General features: G+C 45.9%; 2 protein-coding genes across 2 annotated transcripts; both read left to right on the forward strand.

Moving 5' to 3' along the window:
• The first annotated feature begins 2,077 nt into the window (after nucleotides 1-2,077).
• On the forward strand, nucleotides 2,078-2,665 carry LOC143856623 (uncharacterized). The gene has a single exon (XM_077366891.1). The coding sequence runs from the start codon at nucleotides 2,078-2,080 to the stop codon at nucleotides 2,663-2,665; it is 588 nt and encodes a 195-aa protein (XP_077223006.1).
• Nucleotides 2,666-11,865: 9,200 nt separating this feature from the next.
• On the forward strand, nucleotides 11,866-16,122 carry LOC143856366 (Concanavalin A-like lectin protein kinase family protein). The gene is made up of 2 exons (XM_077366561.1): nucleotides 11,866-13,967; nucleotides 15,790-16,122. The coding sequence occupies exon 1, from the start codon at nucleotides 11,969-11,971 to the stop codon at nucleotides 13,961-13,963; it is 1,995 nt and encodes a 664-aa protein (XP_077222676.1). The 5' UTR covers nucleotides 11,866-11,968; the 3' UTR covers nucleotides 13,964-13,967; nucleotides 15,790-16,122.
• Nucleotides 16,123-18,407: the final 2,285 nt, after the last annotated feature.

An 18,407-nucleotide genomic window follows, 5' to 3' on the forward strand; every position in this document is an offset into this window, starting at 1 on the left:
AAAATATGTCCGGAGTGACACCCGCGGGAGTGACCCCAAGGAGAAGGGTCCCCAGGGCCGAAGCCCTCGGCGGTCTCAACCGCCCCCAGTCCGAAGACAGTCTCCATCGCCGCCCAGTCCATCGCCAGAAGCACACGGCTCCCAACCAAGAGGAGTCATTGGCACAATCATGGGCGGCCCGGCGGCTGGAGGCACCTCCTCCGCTGCTCGGAAAGCATATGCGCGCCGGGTCAATGCCGTGCATACATGCAGCAAGAAAGCGAAGACGGAGAATGAGATCTCCTTCTCGGACGCGGACCTTGACGGCCTGATATTACCACATGACGACGCCCTAGTCCTGACTATGCTCGTCGCAAACTGGGAGCTGAGGAAAATCCTGGTAGACAACGGGAGCTCAGCCGACATTCTGTACTATCACGCCTTCGAAAGAATGATGATAGGTGACGACCGCTTAAAGCCCGCAAACTCAGATCTTTTCGGCTTTTCAGGAGAAGTAGTCAAGGTTGAGGGACAAATCGAGCTCCCTGTCCTCGTCGGAGAACCGCCCTGCCAGGCCTTCGCCATGGTCAACTTCCTAGTAGTGAGGGCCACCTCGGTCTATAACGCTATTTTAGGACGGCCTGGCCAGAACCTGATCCGCGCCGTCGCGTCCGCTTATCACCAGAAGATGAAGTTCATAACGCCCAATGGCATGGGAGAAGTTCGAGGAGACCAGCCGCAATCTCGGGAATGTTATGCAATGGCGCTTAAGGGCAGAAATGCGACGGAGTCGTTGCCAATCGAGCTACTGGACTTGAGGGACGAAGCTCAGGGAACTCAGCCCGCCGAAGACCTTGTCCCCGTCCCCCTGTGCGAGAAAGATGACGAAAAGGTAGTCCAGATCGGCTCCTCTCTTGACGACGGCGTCCGGCACAACCTCACCCAGTTCCTCCAGGACAATGCGGATGTCTTCGCATGGGCCCCCACGGACATGCCCGGCATCAACCCGGAGGTCAGTTCGCACAGACTAGGTGTCGACCCGACCTGCAGGCCGGTGAAGCAGAAGAAGAGACACTTCGCCCTCGAAAGGCAGATGGCGATCAGAGAAGAGGTGGAGAGACTCCTAAGAGCTGACTTCATCCGAGAAATCCAGTACCCGGACTGGCTGGCAAACGTAGTCCTGGTGAAAAAGGCCAATGGGAAATGGAGAACCTGCGTCGACTTCACGGATTTGAATAAAGCCTGTCCAAAGGACAGCTACCCGCTCCCAAAAATCGATCAGCTCATCGATGCCACCGCAGGTCACGAAGTGCTCAGTTTCATGGACGCCTTCTCTGGATATAACCAGATCAGAATGTATGAGTCAGATATCCCGAAGACCTCCTTCGTAACGGATCAGGGGACTTACTGCTACCGTGTCATGCCCTTTGGCCTGAAGAATGCTGGGGCCACGTATCAGAGGCTTGTAAACAAACTCTTCCGGAATCAGATTGGCCGCAACATGGAAGTATACGTCGACGACATGCTGGTGAAAAGCCTGAGCTCGCAAGATCATGTCTCCGATCTAGAAGAAACGTTTCAAGTCCTGAGAGACAATAAGATGAAACTCAATCCCACCAAGTGCACTTTTGGGGTCAGCTCGGGGAAGTTTCTGGGGTTTATGGTCAGCCAGAGAGGGATAGAGGCCAATCCAGAAAAAATCAAGGCCGTGGTGGAGCTCGCTCCACCGAAAACCATCAGAGAAGTGCAGCGACTAACAGGGATGATAGCCGCGCTGGGGCGCTTCGTCTCAAAATCTGCAGAGAGGTGTCTCCCTTTTTTCAACGCAGTCAAAGGCCTCAAAACCTCGCCCTGGACAGAGGAATGCCAAACCTCCTTCGAGGAGCTGAAGCAATATTTGTCCTCTCCACCGCTATTGACAAAACCGGAGCCCGGTGAGGAGCTAATCTTGTATCTATATATAAGCCCCCTGGCTCTGGCTGCGGTCCTAGTTCGTGAAGAGCGCAGCCAACAAAAACCGGTCTACTACGTTAGCAAAGCCTTGCACGACGCCGAAATAAGGTACCAGCGGGTCGAGAAATTGGCTTACGCGCTGGTAATGGCGGCCAGGAAGTTGAGACCGTATTTTCAAGCTCACACGATAAAGGTCCTAACTGACCAGCCGCTTAGACAAGTCCTCCACAAGCCAGATACTTCAAGACGATTGGTTAAATGGGCCGTGGAATTGAGTGAATTTGACATCCGGTACATGCCCAGGCCCGCGATCAAGGCTCAAGTATTGGCAGATTTCGTAGCTGAGTGCTCCATCCCCCAGCAGATCGCCGAACCTGAAATCGCCCAAGCCCCAGCAGCGAAAGGTGCTACTACAGCCGGAGAACCAGCAGAAGATGAAGCCAGAGCAGGAACCATCCCCATGCCACCAGTTGAGCATGATCCTTCAATCGCCGAAGCACTTTGGGAAGTGCACGTGGACGGATCCTCAAACAAGGCTGGTTGCGGAGCCGGTCTGGTTTTAACCGGGCCGGACGGTTTCACACTAGACTACGCCTTGAGGTTCGGCTTTCGCGCTTCCAACAATGAGGCTGAGTATGAAGCACTCCTCGCCGGAATGAATCTTGCAGTCCAGACCGGAGCCCAGAGATTGAAAGCTTACTGTGACTCCCAGTTGGTCGCCAACCAAATCTAAGGTATATACGAAGCCCGCGACGAGCGAATGATTAAATACCTCTCCCATGTCCGGCAACTATCCTCCAAGTTCAGAAGTTTTGAGGTTGTCAGAATCCCCAGAACGGACAACACAAAGGCAGATGTACTGTCCAAGCTGGCCGCATCCGGATACACGACTCTCGGGAATATATGCATGGAGTTCCTACAGGCCTCCAGTATCGAAAGAAAGGCTGCTGAGATAATGCAGGTGGAACACGAGCCCTGCTGGATGGATGAGATCGTCGACTACCTGCGTAGTGGGAAACTGCCTGAGGCCAAGAGAGAAGCGCGCAAGGTGATCCAAAGAGCAGCCCGTTTTTCACTTGATGGCGAGAACTTGTTCAAAAGATCCTATACTCTCCCATACTTAAAGTGTCTCCGGCCCAGCGACGCCACGTATGCCCTGCAGGAGACACACGAAGGTATTTGCGGGGAGCACTTGGGGGGCAAAGCCCTGGCGATCAAAGTCCTCCTTAGAGGTCTGTACTGGCCAACGCTGAGACAAGACGCGCTGACCCTGGTAAAGAGATGCGAGAAATGCCAAAAGTTCTCCCCCACCATTCATCAGCCCGCCGTATCTATGGCCCCAATTGTCAGCCCGCTACCCTTCGCTATTTGGGGAATGGATATCTTGGGCCCCTTCCCACCGGCCTCCGGAAGGCGCACCTTCGTAGTGGTGGCTATTGATTACTTTACCAAATGGGTGGAGGCTGAACCTCTAGCCCAGATCACCGAACAGAATGTGCAGAACTTCTTCTGGAAATCAGTAGTCTGTAGATTCGGGATTCCTCGCGCCCTGATAACAGACAACGGCAAACAGTTCGACTGCCGAAACTTTCGGAAGTTTTGCTCCGACCTGAAAATTAGCAGAGGTTCACCTCCGTAGCACACCCACAGACCAACGGGCAGACAGAAGTCACAAACCGAATCCTGCTGCAAGGGATCAAGAAAAGACTGGACGAAAAAGTTGGTCGATGGGCAGATGAGCTGTATCACGTCCTATGGGCCTATCGCACCACCCCGCGCACACCAACGGGTGAGTCCCCATTCAACCTGTCCTTCGGAACAGAGGCGGTAATACCTGTCGATGTAGGCACCCCGTCCGCTAGAATTTCCAACTTCAACGAACAGCTCAACGGTGACGGGCTCCGCGCGAATCTTGACTTATTAGAGGAGGCCAGAGAAGAATCCCGAATAAGAGTCGCCGCCTACAAGTAGAAAGTATCTCGCTACCATGACTCGAAGATACGCCCTAGAGAGTTTCAAGTTAGAGATCTTGTCTTAAGGAAAGCTGCTATCTCCCAACCCAAGAAGGCCGGAAAGCTTTCCCCAACCTGGGAAGGGCCTTACCGAGTAAAAGAGGTGATTCGCCCGGGAAGTTATAGACTGGAAACACTCGAGGAACAACTATTACCACATGCCTGGAACTCGAAGAACCTTCGCAAATATCATCAGTAGCAAAGTAGCCGACACACACAAAAAAAAAAAAAAACTTTGTAAATATCTCCTGAATGTGAATGAAAGAACCTTTTCTTTTTGCAAATGCCTTCGTGTCCGTCAGATTTCGAAACTCAGTTCACTAAAACTAGGGTACTCAACGTTTGGTTCGCCACGGCTCGTCTCCGCAAAGACCGGGAGCCCACTCCTGGTCCGGAACCAGCCCGGATGCAAAAACCAAAGCTCCTTCGAAACCCAGTTCACTAAAACTAGGGTACTCAACGTTTGGTTCGCCACGGCTCGTCCCCGCAAAGACCGGGAGCCCACTCCTGGTCCGGAACCAGCCCGGATGCAAAAACCAAAGCTCCTTCGAAACCCAGTTCACTAAAACTAGGGTACTCAACGTTTGGTTCGCCACGGCTCGTCCCCGCAAAGACCAGGAGCCCACTCCTGGTCCGGAACCAGCCCGGATGCAAAAACCAAAGCTCCTTCGAAACCCAGTTCACTAAAACTAGGGTACTCAACGTTTGGTTCGCCACGGCTCGTCTCCGCAAAGACCGGGAGCCCACTCCTGGTCCGGAACCAGCCCGGATGCAAAAACCAAAGCTCCTTCGAAACCCAGTTCACTAAAACTAGGGTACTCAACGTTTGGTTCGCCACGGCTCGTCTCCGCAAAGACCGGGAGCCCACTCCTGATCCGGAACCAGCCCGGATGCAAAAAACCAAAGCTCCTTCGAAACCCAATTCACTAAAACTAGGGTACTCGACGTTTGGTTCGCCACGGTTCGTCTCCGCAAAGAATCGGGAGTCCACTCCTAAGTCCATGACTCCTACCTGGAGCGATAGTTACGCATCATACAAAAAGCAGTATAAACTAGAGACGGACAAGCATTGAAGAGTTAGACAAACAAAAGTTCTTTCCATTCATATGTTGGGGCCTCAGAGGACCATTACAAAAGGGAGTTGGGCCTCCAAGGGGCCATTACAAAAAGGAATCAAGAAATCGCCAAAAAAGGGGAGGAAAAGAACTCAGGGCGCCTCATCGCCCCCATCCCGCGCTGGATCTGCCCCCGGGGGCAAGAGTGCGTCAGCTGCGGCCGGCTCCTCGCCAGTGAGCGTCGGTGGATCAGGTATAACCATCCTCGACAGGTCAACGCCCGGATTGGAATCCTTGACCTGCCCAAGGCAGTCAAAGAACCCTATCTTGTAGGCCTCACTAGATAGAAGAAGGAGTTCGTCCTCCTTCTCCTGAACGGCAGTCGCCTGCCTCGATAAGGCTCTCTCCCTCTGAGCGTTGAGGGCTTCCGTCGCCTCCTCCTTCTGCGCGGCCAGCTGAGCGGCAAACTCTTCTCTCAGCCGCTTGATCTCTTCGGCAGATTTTTCTACGGACTTCTTCAGCTCCTTCGCCTCCTTTTTCAACTTCCCATTCTCCTCCTCAGACTTAGTTATAGCATCAGAGAATTTCTTACTCTTCCCCCGCAGATCATTGAAGTACACTCCGATCTGTAAAAATACAGAGGAGCAAGTGTTAACACAAGCAAACAAAGCAGAAGGCGAGCAAAGAGCAAGCGTACTCGGCAGCCATCTTACCTGATAAAGAGAAGAGAATACGGCCTCTTCGGCCGTAGCCGGCGGCTCGTGGAGAACCTGTTGCTTGTCTTTGTCAAGAATACATTTAGTTTGAATCTCTACAGCCACCCGGCTCTCTCCAAGGCCGGAATCAGTCTTTTGGACGGCCCAGTTCGGCCGAAAAACGTTATCACCGTGCCTCGACGGGGGCGGAAGGGTGCCAGCAGACGTCGCCACGGTCTTCGAGGACCCTGCGCCCCGGCCGGATGAACTCACCAGTTTCACCGAACTCTTGGGCTTGGGCTGGGGCGGTGCGTCCTGAGTCGGAGCCGGACTCGCCGTCTCTGGGGCCTTCCTTTTCTGGCCCTGACGGATCGTCCCGAAGGCCCCCTTCCTCATCTTATCCACTAACGACTGCTGCTGCATCTCTGAAAGATAGACGAAAACGAAACCAGTCAGAGACAAAAGAAATTTAAAAAAAAAAAAAAAAAAAAAAAGGGGGTGGAGAGACGAATTTTAAAGGAGGCTATCTACGTACGTGCCTGGGTCGCAGTACTAAAGCCCAACCCAACCAAAACCTCTTCCCCTTGGAAGTTTGAACAATCAACAGGCCCCTCATGGTCCAGCACCTCCCGAAGTAGAGCGAGGGTTCTCGCATCTTCACCCTCGAGAAACGGTTTGCGACTCATCGCGACTGTATCCGGGGTTCCCCATTTCAAAGGGACCGGCCAAGGCTCGCTGGACTCCGTGTCCTCGACATAAAAGAACCTGTTCCTCCACAGGTGTATGGAGGTGGGAATGCCAGTGATCATTTTTATCTCCGGACGCTGGCTAATGTAAATCCAACCCCCACCCTTGTGCTTCTTCAATTGCGCACACGCGCGGAACAACGGTACTAACAAGTCCCTCCGAAGCCGGCCCCGAATGAGGTATACAAACCCCGTGAGCAGCCTCCACGAGTTCGGCGCCACTTGGGCCGGAGCTAGCCCGTAATGCTGAAGCACCGAAGCGAAGAAGGGGTGTAGAGGAAATCGGAGTCCGGCCCTCAGTGACTCGTCATATATGCAAATGTCGGAGCTCTCGTTACAGGCTCTATCTCCCTCCGTCGCCTCCCTCAGTCCAAACCTGGATGGGATGCAGTACTTATCCCTAATCACTGCCATGGCGGACTCATCCAGGTAGTTCTCCTCATTGAGAGCCTGTATGTTGTAGGTAGGGTTGGCATCCATACAGGCCCGTGCTACGACCTCAACGGCCCGGCCTGGTTGAAACGTTGTGGACGCCTCGCCGGTGTCACTACCAACACTCCCCCCTTGTGGGACGTAACTATCCGTTAGAAGCGGAGCGGTGTTCAGGTCTAATATCGCCTCGTCCTCCCCCTCCTCATCACTACCTATAACAGTCACACTCGCCATTTTCGGGGCCGGTGACCAAGTAGGCCTATCCTCGATCCTAATCAACGATCTAGACCCTGAACTACTAGAAGACGACTCCCCCGAACCGGACTCAGAACTAGAGCTACTAGACATGAAAGCAGGAAAAGAAATGAATGAGACGCGCTCAAGAAAAATTACCGGATCACACTGAATGCTCCCGAATCCACCACCGTTCACAAAAACTACACGGCCCGAACTGACCTTCGCCGAACTGGACTTCGCCGAACCGACAGAGGAAAAAGAGGGGAGAAGGAGGAGAAGTAAAAAGTGAAAGTGAGAAGGCAAAACCCACTCTTATATAGATTTCTCTGAGGCGGTGTGCATTAAATGAAGGGCGCACGTCTCGAGGACGCCCGAGGGGTGCCACGTGTCTTGTATTAATGGCGGGCACAAACTTCGAGACAAGTTCCAAGCAGTCCGGCCCAAGCCGGACTGGATATGACGCGTTTCGCTAAACGACAAAAGCAGTCCGGCCCAAGCCGGACTGGATATGACGCGTTTCGCTAAACGACAAAAGCAGTCCGGCCCAAGCCGGACTGGATATGACGCGTTTTGCTAAACGACAAAAGGCAGTCCGGCCCAAGCCGGACTGGATATGACGCGTTTCGCTAAACGACAAAAGCAGTCCGGCCCAAGCCGGACTGGATATAACGCGTTTCGCTAAACGACAAAAGGCAGTCCGGCCCAAGCCGGACTGGATATGACGCGTTTCGCTAAACGACAAAAGGCAGTCCGGCCCAAGCCGGACTGGATATGACGCGTTTCGTAAAAGGACAAAAATCAGTCCGGCTCAAGCCGGACTGGGTCGCTAAACGACAAAAGGCAGTCCGGCCCAAGCCGGACTGGATATGACGCTTTTCGCAAAACGACAAAAAGCAGTCCGGCCCAAGCCGGACTGGGTCGCTAAACGACAAAAGGCAGTCCGGCCCAAGCCGGACTGGATATGACGCGTTTCGCAAAACGACAAAAAGCAGTCCGGCCCAAGCCGGACTGGGTCGCTAAACGACAAAAGGCAGTCCGGCCCAAGCCGGACTGGATATGACGCGTTTCGCAAAACGACAAAAATCAGTCCGGCCCAAGCCGGACTGGGTCGCTAAACGACAAAGATTAGTCCGGGCTGCCCCAATTTCCGGACTGATTCAGACTCCGGACTGCCTCCAGATTCCGGACTGCCCCAATTTCCGGACTGCCTCCAGATTCCGGACTGCCTCTGATTTCCGGACTGCCCCAATTTCCGGACTGCCCCAATTTCCGGACTGATTCAAACTCCGGACTGCCTCCATTTTCCGGACTGCCTCCAGATTCCGGACTGCCACCAGATTCCGGACTGCCTCCAAAATCCGGACTGCCTCCGATTTCCGGACTGCTTCAGATTCCGGACTGCCTCCAGATTCCGGACTGCCCCAATTTCCGGACTGCCTCCAGATTCCGGACTGCCTCCGATTTCCGGACTGCCCCAATTTCCGGACTGCCCCAATTTCCGGACTGCTCCGGAACCCGGACTGCCCCAACTTCCGGACTGCCCCCAGATTCCAGGCTGCTCCAAAATCCGGACTGCTCCAGATTCAGGACTGCCACAGGACAAGCCTCGACCACTCTCAATCGGAAGCGTACCCCACCATATTTCCCCAAGTCACCATAATAACTTGGAGAACTGGGGGGCAACTGATGGGGTGCGACAACGCAGCAGCCTGTTAGCTTCCAACACGTGGCTAGAGGAGGGCCCACCGCAGGACCCTCGCCAGCAGGGGTAGTTTGGTAATTCCCTCGGGGTAGGTGAACCCGAACCTATAGCTGGTCGACACCTGCGTTGGAGGCATTAACTCCCTACCTACCCCAAACCTTCCTTATAAAAAGGCTTCCAAAGCTCATAAATCGGGTATTGAAATTCTCACCCACCACTCTTAAAAACACCCTCTTCACTCCGGCTCATACTGACTTGAGTGTCGAAGGGCCTGTCCGGAGTACACTCCGGGTCGGTCATTCTGACCTCGTTTGCTCCTGTGCAGCACACAGCTCATCCGGACTCTACTTCCCCCCAGCTCGGCTCTTACGTCACTGCCATATCTGTTAACCGATTTTGGGCATAACATCATGGTTCTAAAAAAAGCTCTTAAAAGCCTTTAAATACTACACACCAAACAAGAGAGAGTAAATACACTAGAGCGGGCGGTCCCAAGTAAAAAAAAGGGAGGGGGCAAATATATCATTTCCCAATGAAAATTGTTTGAACTGGTGGGAAGAGCATGATACATTGCATTCTGCATTCACATGTGACTTTATGACCCAATTGCCGAGGCCATTTAATTCCTACCCGTGCTTTCGAGCCATAGTATATGAGAATGTTTGTGGGCCCATACTTATTGTGAAGTTTCAACCAATTGAAATTGTTGGAGATAATTTGTGTCTTTTGGAGAATAAAGAATAGTAACCGGTTTGCTTCAACGCGCGAAATCGCTTTTCTTAAGACAGATTTCACCCCCACTAGAAGTGTGGAAAGGGGATCCGCAAACGGCCTCCAAGATGAATGAAGCCAGTAGGAATGTCCTATTATATTTGACGACGCTATGCATAAGCGGAGTCAAATCTGAAATGCCTTTTAGAGAATAACATGCCTTAGAGAATCAATCTAATTACTATTTCTGCAGTATAACAGTAATTAGACAAACAAGAATGAAACAGTAGAAAATAACTTTGGTAGGATAGAAAAGAGAGCTAAAAGTGTACTGGAAGTTTTAGAATTTGTCTAGAAATGGGTAAATTCGTTTCTGTCTTGAAATGGCTAGGTTCTACACTTTTTATTGAGCATCTAATGACTTTTCAGTGTGAAAAACACCCCTAAATAGTGTCTTTCCAGTTCGGTTTAAATTCTGGCCTTTAGATCGCCCCCATACGCGATTCAATGATCCAGATCAATCCTGGAGTGACTGTTGGGATATTTAAAATCCCGTCCTCCCCTATAACCGTTAGATGATCCATCTACGGTACAGATCGCACCCCATAAATTCTTGACCGTTGGAGGAAGGGACACAACCCAATGGATCGCACTCACTGACCGTTGGAGGAAGGGACACAACCCAATGGATCGCACCCACTGACCGTTGGAGTACTAGACCTGCTGAGCCGACCGTTAGGCTCGAATCAAAGCCCAACTCAACCGAACTATTCGGCACTGGGCTTGGTGGGCCGATGACCTATTCGCCCCACCCACTAGATCGATCCACAATCGTCTAGATCCAACGGTTCAAAGAGCCACTATGCACCCTATAGCCCATTGCCACGCCGTGTGTTGCACCGTCCCGCGGTTCGACCCATGGCTAAGACCCCACATGCACACAAACAAGAGAAAGAAATGGGTGAACTAATATATGCCCATCTCCAACTTTTCTCCGGAGCAATGTGGGACTATCTTTTGAATGCACATCTACACTCTTTCCAAAAGCAAAAGCAAAAGGCAACTTTTTCAAAGAATAGTTTTTCCTTTCCCAAAACAACTAAAAGAAAATATTTTCCAAAATTTGTTTTAACCATAAAACACTTGATTTTGAAAAATCTTTAATAGAAATGTGGAGCTGTGGCAATTGGATTATCTAATCCATAGGTTCTTAATAGACAATTAAGAAAATAGTGAGTGACAATCCACCTTCAACTTAGAAGTTGGCAAATTCGATTTTCAAAAACAGGAAGTGATATATAGGTCCCTTTTATTTTTACTCGGGACACCTTGTCCCATTTAAAGAAAAGGGGGGAATGTTATCATTTCCCTTTCAGAAATCAGGATTTCAAGAAACGGGGTCGGGATTTGACTAAGGTGCGAAAGTGTTGACGAGAGGCTATTGAAGACATCTCTTAAAGGTTAAATGATATATTCGCCCCTTTCCTTCCCATGGCCACACCCTTGTAGTGTAAGAGAGTAGTCATAAACATGGTTTTAAATTTTGGCCGAAATCCGAAATTTCATACGAATTTTGGATTTCGGTTGGGACCGAAACCAAACTTTGCTGAAATTTTGAATTTTGTTAATTGCGGCTGAAATTTCAAGAAAATATATATATACATATATAAAGATTACAAAATTTCGGTCCGAAATTTCAGAATTTCAAAATTAATTAAATAATAGTTTTTAACTATTATCAAATTTCGGATTGAAATTTCGGATTTCGGTGGGTCCGAAATTGGTACCGAAACCAAAATTTAAAACGTTGGTCATAAATACACTAAAAATGGCGAATATATCACTTCCCCTCTTAAATTACCCTTAATTTTCTTGTATTGGAAAAGAGTAGTCATATAATTACACTAGAGGGGCTGTCCCAAGTAAAAAAGGGTGGCAAATATATCACTTACTTCTAGGTTCGAATTATTCCATCACAGAAGTTGAATGTGGATTTTTATTTTCTGCTTTTTATTAAACATCTACCTACTTGTGGAGAATCTCCACTTGTGACTTTTAACATAAAATATCTCTTCATTCAAACATTTTCAAAGATCTCAATCATACATCTACAACAGATACTGAAAAATTATTCATTTTTCTAAAGAATCAATTTCCTAGCTAGATTGAACTATCTACAAAGTATAGATTAATCCAAATAAACGGTTTGGATCTCTTTAAAATCATGTGAGTGGACTCGGGCTTGTCATTATCATGCGAGATATGTCCAAAACCCTTCCGACCGTTAACAAAACCCTAAATTTCAAAACCCCCCGCGCCTCTTTTCTAACCGTTAAAATCCCATTTCTATTCAAAAGATTCTCACACGTTACTTTCTGCAACTTCTTTCCAAATTCTCCCCTTCTTTTCTTCATCTTCTTTCTATTCTCACTAATCTCTTTCCACCATGAATTCTCCCCTCAAAACCCATCTTTTTTACTCTTTCTTCTTTTTCTCAATTCTAGGGTTTTTTCCAGACACATTGTCTGAGAATGTGAGCTTCAATTTCCCCATGTTTACTCTCCAAAACTTCACTCTCCTAGGTGATTCCTATCTCCGAAATGGTTCAATTGGCCTCACCCGCGAGCTCACCGTCCCCTCATCGAGCTCAGGCACAGTTATCTTCAACTCCCCCATTACTTTTCTTAACCCTGGAACGAATGCTTCTGCGTCTTTTTCTACTAAATTTTCCTTCACAATCACCAACATAAACCCTAATTCGTTCGGGGACGGGTTGGGGTTTTTCATCTCGCCTGATAATCAGATGTGTGGGAGCGCAGGGGCGTATCTAGGGCTTGTAAATGCATCAAATCCAATGAAAAACAAGTTTATTGCGGTGGAATTTGATACCCGTTTGGATATACTATTTGATGATCCCAATTCGAACCATGTAGGTTTGGATGTTGATAGTCTTAAGTCGATCGAGACAGCTGATTTGGGCGTGGAGGGGATCGATTTGAAAAGTGGGAATTTGATCACGGCGTGGATCGATTATAAGAATGATCAGAAGATGCTGATGGTCTGGTTGAGCTACTCTAGTATAAGGCCTGAAAGGCCTATTTTGACAGTGAAAATCGACCTTTCGAAGCATTTTAAGGAGTTTATGTATGTGGGTTTTTCCGCGGCAACTGAGGGAAGCACTGAGCTGCATGTGATTGAGGAATGGAGCTTTCAGACTTTTGGTTTTCGTTCTTCAAATTCAAATTCAAATTCAAATTCTTCGTCTAGGCCCCACAATAGCTCGACGAGTGGTAATTCGGTAATTCCTTTACGTCCTGTTTCTAGGTCTAAGCACAAATCGCATAAGAAGCTAGTGTTAGGGCTTGGAATCAGCGGACTAGTCGTCATTTTTGTAATTTTCATAGCTTTTAGTTGGTATTCCAGTAAGAAATGGAAGGAAATGAGGACTGGTAAGAGCTTCAAATCAGAGATGTTAGAAGGTCCAAGAAAATTCAGTTATAGGGAGCTAAGAACAGCCACAAAAGGGTTCCATTCTAGTCAAATTGTTGGTCATGGAGCATTCGGAACTGTTTACAAAGCCGTGCTTCCTGGGTCAGGAATTACATTCGCCGTGAAAAGATCGAAACATACCCATCAAAGTAAATTAGAATTTATATCCGAACTGACGATAATTGCTTCTTTGAGGCATAAAAATCTACTTCAGCTACAAGGTTGGTGTGACGAAAAGGGTGAATTACTGCTTGTTTATGAGTTTATGTCAAATGGGAGCCTCGATAAGGTCCTTTACGAAGAAGCCAAAGTGGGGACTGCACTAAGATGGTCTCATAGATACAACATTGCGGTTGGTATCGCCTCCGTTCTGATGTATCTACATCAAGAATGCGAACAACAAGTGATACACAGAGACATCAAGGCTAGTAATATTATGTTGGATGGGAATTTCAATCCGAAATTAGGGGATTTCGGCCTGGCAAGACTCATGGATCACGACAAGAGCCCGGTCTCAACGCTAACGGCGGGAACGATGGGTTACCTCGCACCTGAGTATCTTCAATATGGTAAAGCAACTGAAAAAACAGATGTGTTTAGCTATGGGATTGTAATACTTGAAGTCGCTTGTGGAAGGAGGCCTATAGAGGCTGATGGTGAAAAAATGATCAATTTGGTTGATTGGGTTTGGGGACTTTATTCAGAAGGCAAGCTCATAGAAGCTGCGGATTCAAGGTTGAATGGGGAGTTTGAAAAAGAAGAGATGAGGAGGTTGTTGCTTGTGGGTATGAGTTGCGCAAATCCGAATTGCACAGAAAGGCCTTCAATGAGAAGAGTTTTGCAGATTCTTAATAATGAAGCAGAACCTATGATGTTGCCAAAACAGAAGCCAAGTCTCACGTTTTCTCGCAGCTTGCCTTTGAGCCTTCAGGAAATTTTTTCCGATATGTAAGAAGGTGAGATATTCAGCCCCTTGTAAGAACTGAAAATCCATTGAGGTAACAACTGGTTTCTCATTCAGAATAGAGTAAATTGATTGGTTAGGCCCTGTTTGTTTAATATTGTGGCAACCGATTGTTAGTGCCAAACCAATTATTGGACTCAAAATTACGTTTAAATTTGAGTCCAATAATCGGTTTAGCACTCACAATCGGTTGCACAAATCTTAAACGACAGGGCCTTAGGGTAATTTATATTGTGATGTTGCTTTCTGTTATATAAAACTTACAATTATTTTCCTTGAAGTGATGAAAATCTATTAGTCATGTAGTTTTTGGTGGTTAGTGTATTTAAGATCATGATCAAATACTATAATGGTTGAATACTAATTTTTATCCACTTTGATTAAGACCATGCATTGGTTTTATTATTTGTAGCTGTAAGAAAAAATTATCACTTGAAAATGCTTGATTCTATCAATATACCCCTGGTTATATGTCAAAAGAATATGAATTCTGTCACTCTTCTCTGATTTTTTGTGCTATTGAGCCTGCATCGAAAGTACCAGACATATTCTATATTCTGCAAGCCATTTGATTAAAGTTACCTAATGTTTTTGTTATCATAAGTGGTTTAATTGTAAGACTGCATCATTTGACTTAGTTTCAATCTACTATGGATCCACCAAAAGTAGAAAACTTGCTAGAGAAACAACTAATAAATCTTCACGAACAAATTAGAGAGATAAAACATCAATAGATTTGATCAAACCAAATCAAATTTGGGTTACACTCAAAACTCAAAACCCAAAAATTAGCACTGATATTTTCAATTTGTTAGCTTATCAAATACCCAAAATCATATTTCTTACAATCTAGTGTGCTCGGATTCGGACAATTTGGTACTTTTGGTCAAAGCAATTTGGGCATGCTTGTTCGCTATGGGTTTTTTTTTTTTTTTTTTGATAAGGGATTTTATTCGAAGAAAGATAAGAAAAACTAAGCGACTGAGGTGGTCAGTACAAAGAGAAAGAAAGCAAGAAGAAAGAAGGGAAGAGAACAAAGCCCTTATGGAGGAAGAAAGTAAAAAAAACTGAAGACTCCATGTCTACACCATACCTAGCTAACCTATGGCTCTAAATTATCTGATCTTCTCACATGATGGTAGGAGATAGACAAAGCCACCACTCGATCCTGAATCTCGTCCATCAAATGAGCAAATCTCACCGGTGAGGGTAAGTAGCCTTCAGCCATCGGATGACGCTGAGAAAATCTCCCTCCACAATTGTGCGATCAAGGAGGTTGCTGTCAAGTAACCTAGTTCCTTGAAGAACCACTCTAATCTCCGTCTATTGTCTCTGAGAAGGCATCCTACTCTTACATGCCTAGGATTCCCCATGCTAGACCCGTCAAAATTGAGTTTTAACTTACCCGGGCCAGGTGGCTCCCAATTCGCGGAGGGGCCTGCCACCTAATCACTATTAACACATACCTCCCTCCATCCATACCATAGATCAAAGGCTGAGACAAACATGAAGCTGGGAAGGATCTTTGCTCAGGATATAGTTAAAGTGAGCACCTTCAAGAACATACTTGTACACCATGTTCTAACATTTAACTATTAATAAGTTAGATAGGCTCATATTCCATCAATCTGCTCTGCATTGTCTGAGTACTTTGGTAAAGCTTGAATTTTAACTCTTTGACCACTAGAATTCACAAGTTTCAGCTCAAAACTATACTAGATTATTTGAGAGTGGCCAACTGTTCTGGGTTTTGCTATTAATATGTATCCAAGAAACTCTCTTGATTAAATTGATGTGTTTTATTTTTTATGCAGCAAAGAGACTGTTCATAAGAAGGTTTCCGAGGTCAAGCACCATAAAAATATCCAATGCCAAAGAGTTCACAGTCCTTTGGAGCCAAAAAGATCACTGTTGATGTTCTTGGGCTAAACATCCATGGCATGGTACTTGTAGCATTTCCGGCTGAGGTTTACTGTATATCTACTGAGTATACTTACCGGCTTTTCTTACTTCAAACAATGAGGAATTGATTCATTTATCATATATGTTGTAGGTTGTGATTGGAATAAACTGTAGCATATGAGAGGGTATTCTTTTGTATCTGTTCTTTTATTCATTTGATGTATAATTTGAAATCGTCTTGTATTTGTTTGAAGTATATCACATGCAGACTATTGTTAACTGTCAGGTTTTGTGTTCTTTTGCTATTTGGCCACAGCTGACCTGCGGCGCGTTTTGTGTGTTTTTAGAGTTTTCAGCACAAAGGAAATGCGTTTTAGGTTTTTCAGCACTGAGGGTAGGAAGAGGGGTTGGAGTTGGTTGCTAATAATTCTTAAAATCACTATATCGTGGTATCTAAGTTTTTTTTGTTTCAATAGGTTGGATGCCCAAGAGAAAAGACACAAAACATTCTTTATGTTTCGGCAAAATGACTAAACCAACTTTGAAGAAAGACAAGAAAAAAAACAGAAATCATCTTTCAAACTTACCATTCAAAAAAAAAAAAATTCTTTTAAACTGCTGCACATACAATTCAACATTTAATATCAAGTTATGTTTTCCTAGATCGTGTTGAGTGTCGTCCTGTCAGATTCCAGCACATTTGGCGTTCCACCTTCGTTTTACTTGTTCTGGAGTTCATATACCTGACCTGGAACTTCTTGATTTTCTTGCCTCTTGATTCATTTTACTTGCATTCACTTTTTTTTTCTGTTTGTTTGGCTTGTTTGTGACCATCTTGGTCCTATTGCACTGCCACTTTCTTTCTTCTTAATAAATCATTTCCATTCAAAAAAAGATAAGTAACCATCCAACTAATAATAATCAGTGATGAACACTGCTATTAATTAGAAGTGGGCATTCACTCATTAATGGTCATTAGATTTAGTTTCTAAAACAAAGTTTAGAAAATGGGGTTGTACTGCCTCAAGAAGACAGACAAGGCAATTGGTGGAAGTCCAGTATAGAGAAGGAGAAAGAGAAGTGACGAAAATTAATTCCTCAGTCAGATATGATAGAAAGGCTAGCAATGTCAATAAAGGAGAATTTCTCAATTCTCCCTGATTGGGGAAGAGTTCCAAAGAAAGTGAATTGCATGAAGCAAAAGGGTATGCTTGGTTTGTTAATAACTTTGGAATTTTTAGAAGGTGTTGATCTGGATTCCAGTTATGAAAAGAACAGTAGTCTGATTTTCTCCATTGCCAGAACTAATTTCCATAAAGTTTCTTTCTACCGAAGCAATTGGTTTGTACCAACTGGGCAGTGCCCATGGGTAGGAAGACTATTTCTCTGTGAATCTGGAGAAATGCTTCTAGTTGTATTTTTTTCTCAAATGGTGCAAGGTTTGATTTAATCCAGCTATCTTCTCAGGGAGAGTGACACTATTCATTTCAGTTCTTTAAACAAGGCATGATAGAATCTATAGCCCGGCTTTATTATTCAAAGGTGAAAAAACAGATATGTATAAAACCACCTCACCAATCTTGTTAGGACAAATTTGTATGATGAATGATGAAATGTTGGAGACACAAATGATCAAAGTAAGAAACACGAGATATAGAAAGAGGTAGAGAAAAACCATTCAAAAAAAAAAAAAAAAAGGTAAAGAAATGGGAGATAGGCAAGGCAAGTCAATTAAGGCTAGCAGGAAATAAGGTCTGATGATACAATGCCTATGCTATGATCAAGGGCTGCACCCCAAGTAAATGCAACCAGTGTGCCCATACTAAGAGATAGGCAGGGCACCTTTTCAAATGATAGTACCCTTTCATTTAAAATAAGTCTTTTAAAGAATTGAAACACCTTTTCTCAATAAAATTGTCTTTTGAATAGAAATACTGTCTCACAAAAAAAGTTACCTTGAAAAAACTCAATTTCTCAGGTTTCTATGCCTTTTTGTTAGGTAAGCTGGGATTGAGCCACTAACCTCAAGCCTTAACCAATTGAGCTAGATGCTCACCCACCCTAGTTCTGTGCTTCAAAAGAACACAAACAAATTATTTCTTCGAAACCTTAAAATTCAAAATAGCCTTTTTAAATAGCAAAATAAAAGTACATATTGCTCTTACTCTCTATATTGGGCTGCTATCTACATAATTCTATATATAGATGACATAGATGAAAATCATAGAACTTCAATGAGGATCATTCTTCATATTTTTCTTTAACTTTCATCATTTACAAGTTATTTATCAGACTGCAGGGATCATTGGTGATGTGTGACTTTCTGGTCATGAAACTACAGTTACAGACCAAAAAAAAGGGAAAGAACACATTCAACTAATTCAGTTACTTAGCCACCGCAAGAACATTTAAATATCACCCACTTGAATGAATCAATAACAAAGTCAGGATAAAAATGGAAAACCTACAGAACAGCTTTGCTTCTCTACTACTAGCGTTCACGGATATGCATCCACCCTAACCCCAAGCG

Source organism: Tasmannia lanceolata, unplaced genomic scaffold, assembly GCF_043159265.1.
Source record: "Tasmannia lanceolata isolate RefF3 unplaced genomic scaffold, GAP_Taslan_0.1 ptg000023l, whole genome shotgun sequence".
Taxonomy (NCBI): domain Eukaryota; kingdom Viridiplantae; phylum Streptophyta; class Magnoliopsida; order Canellales; family Winteraceae; genus Tasmannia; species Tasmannia lanceolata.

What these genes read in the sequence shown, in the direction of transcription:
- LOC143856366 (XM_077366561.1), top strand. Translation starts at nt 11,969, where the DNA reads ATGAATTCTCCCCTCAAAACCCATCTTTTTTACTCTTTCTTCTTTTTC.
- LOC143856623 (XM_077366891.1), top strand. Translation starts at nt 2,078, where the DNA reads ATGGCGGCCAGGAAGTTGAGACCGTATTTTCAAGCTCACACGATAAAG.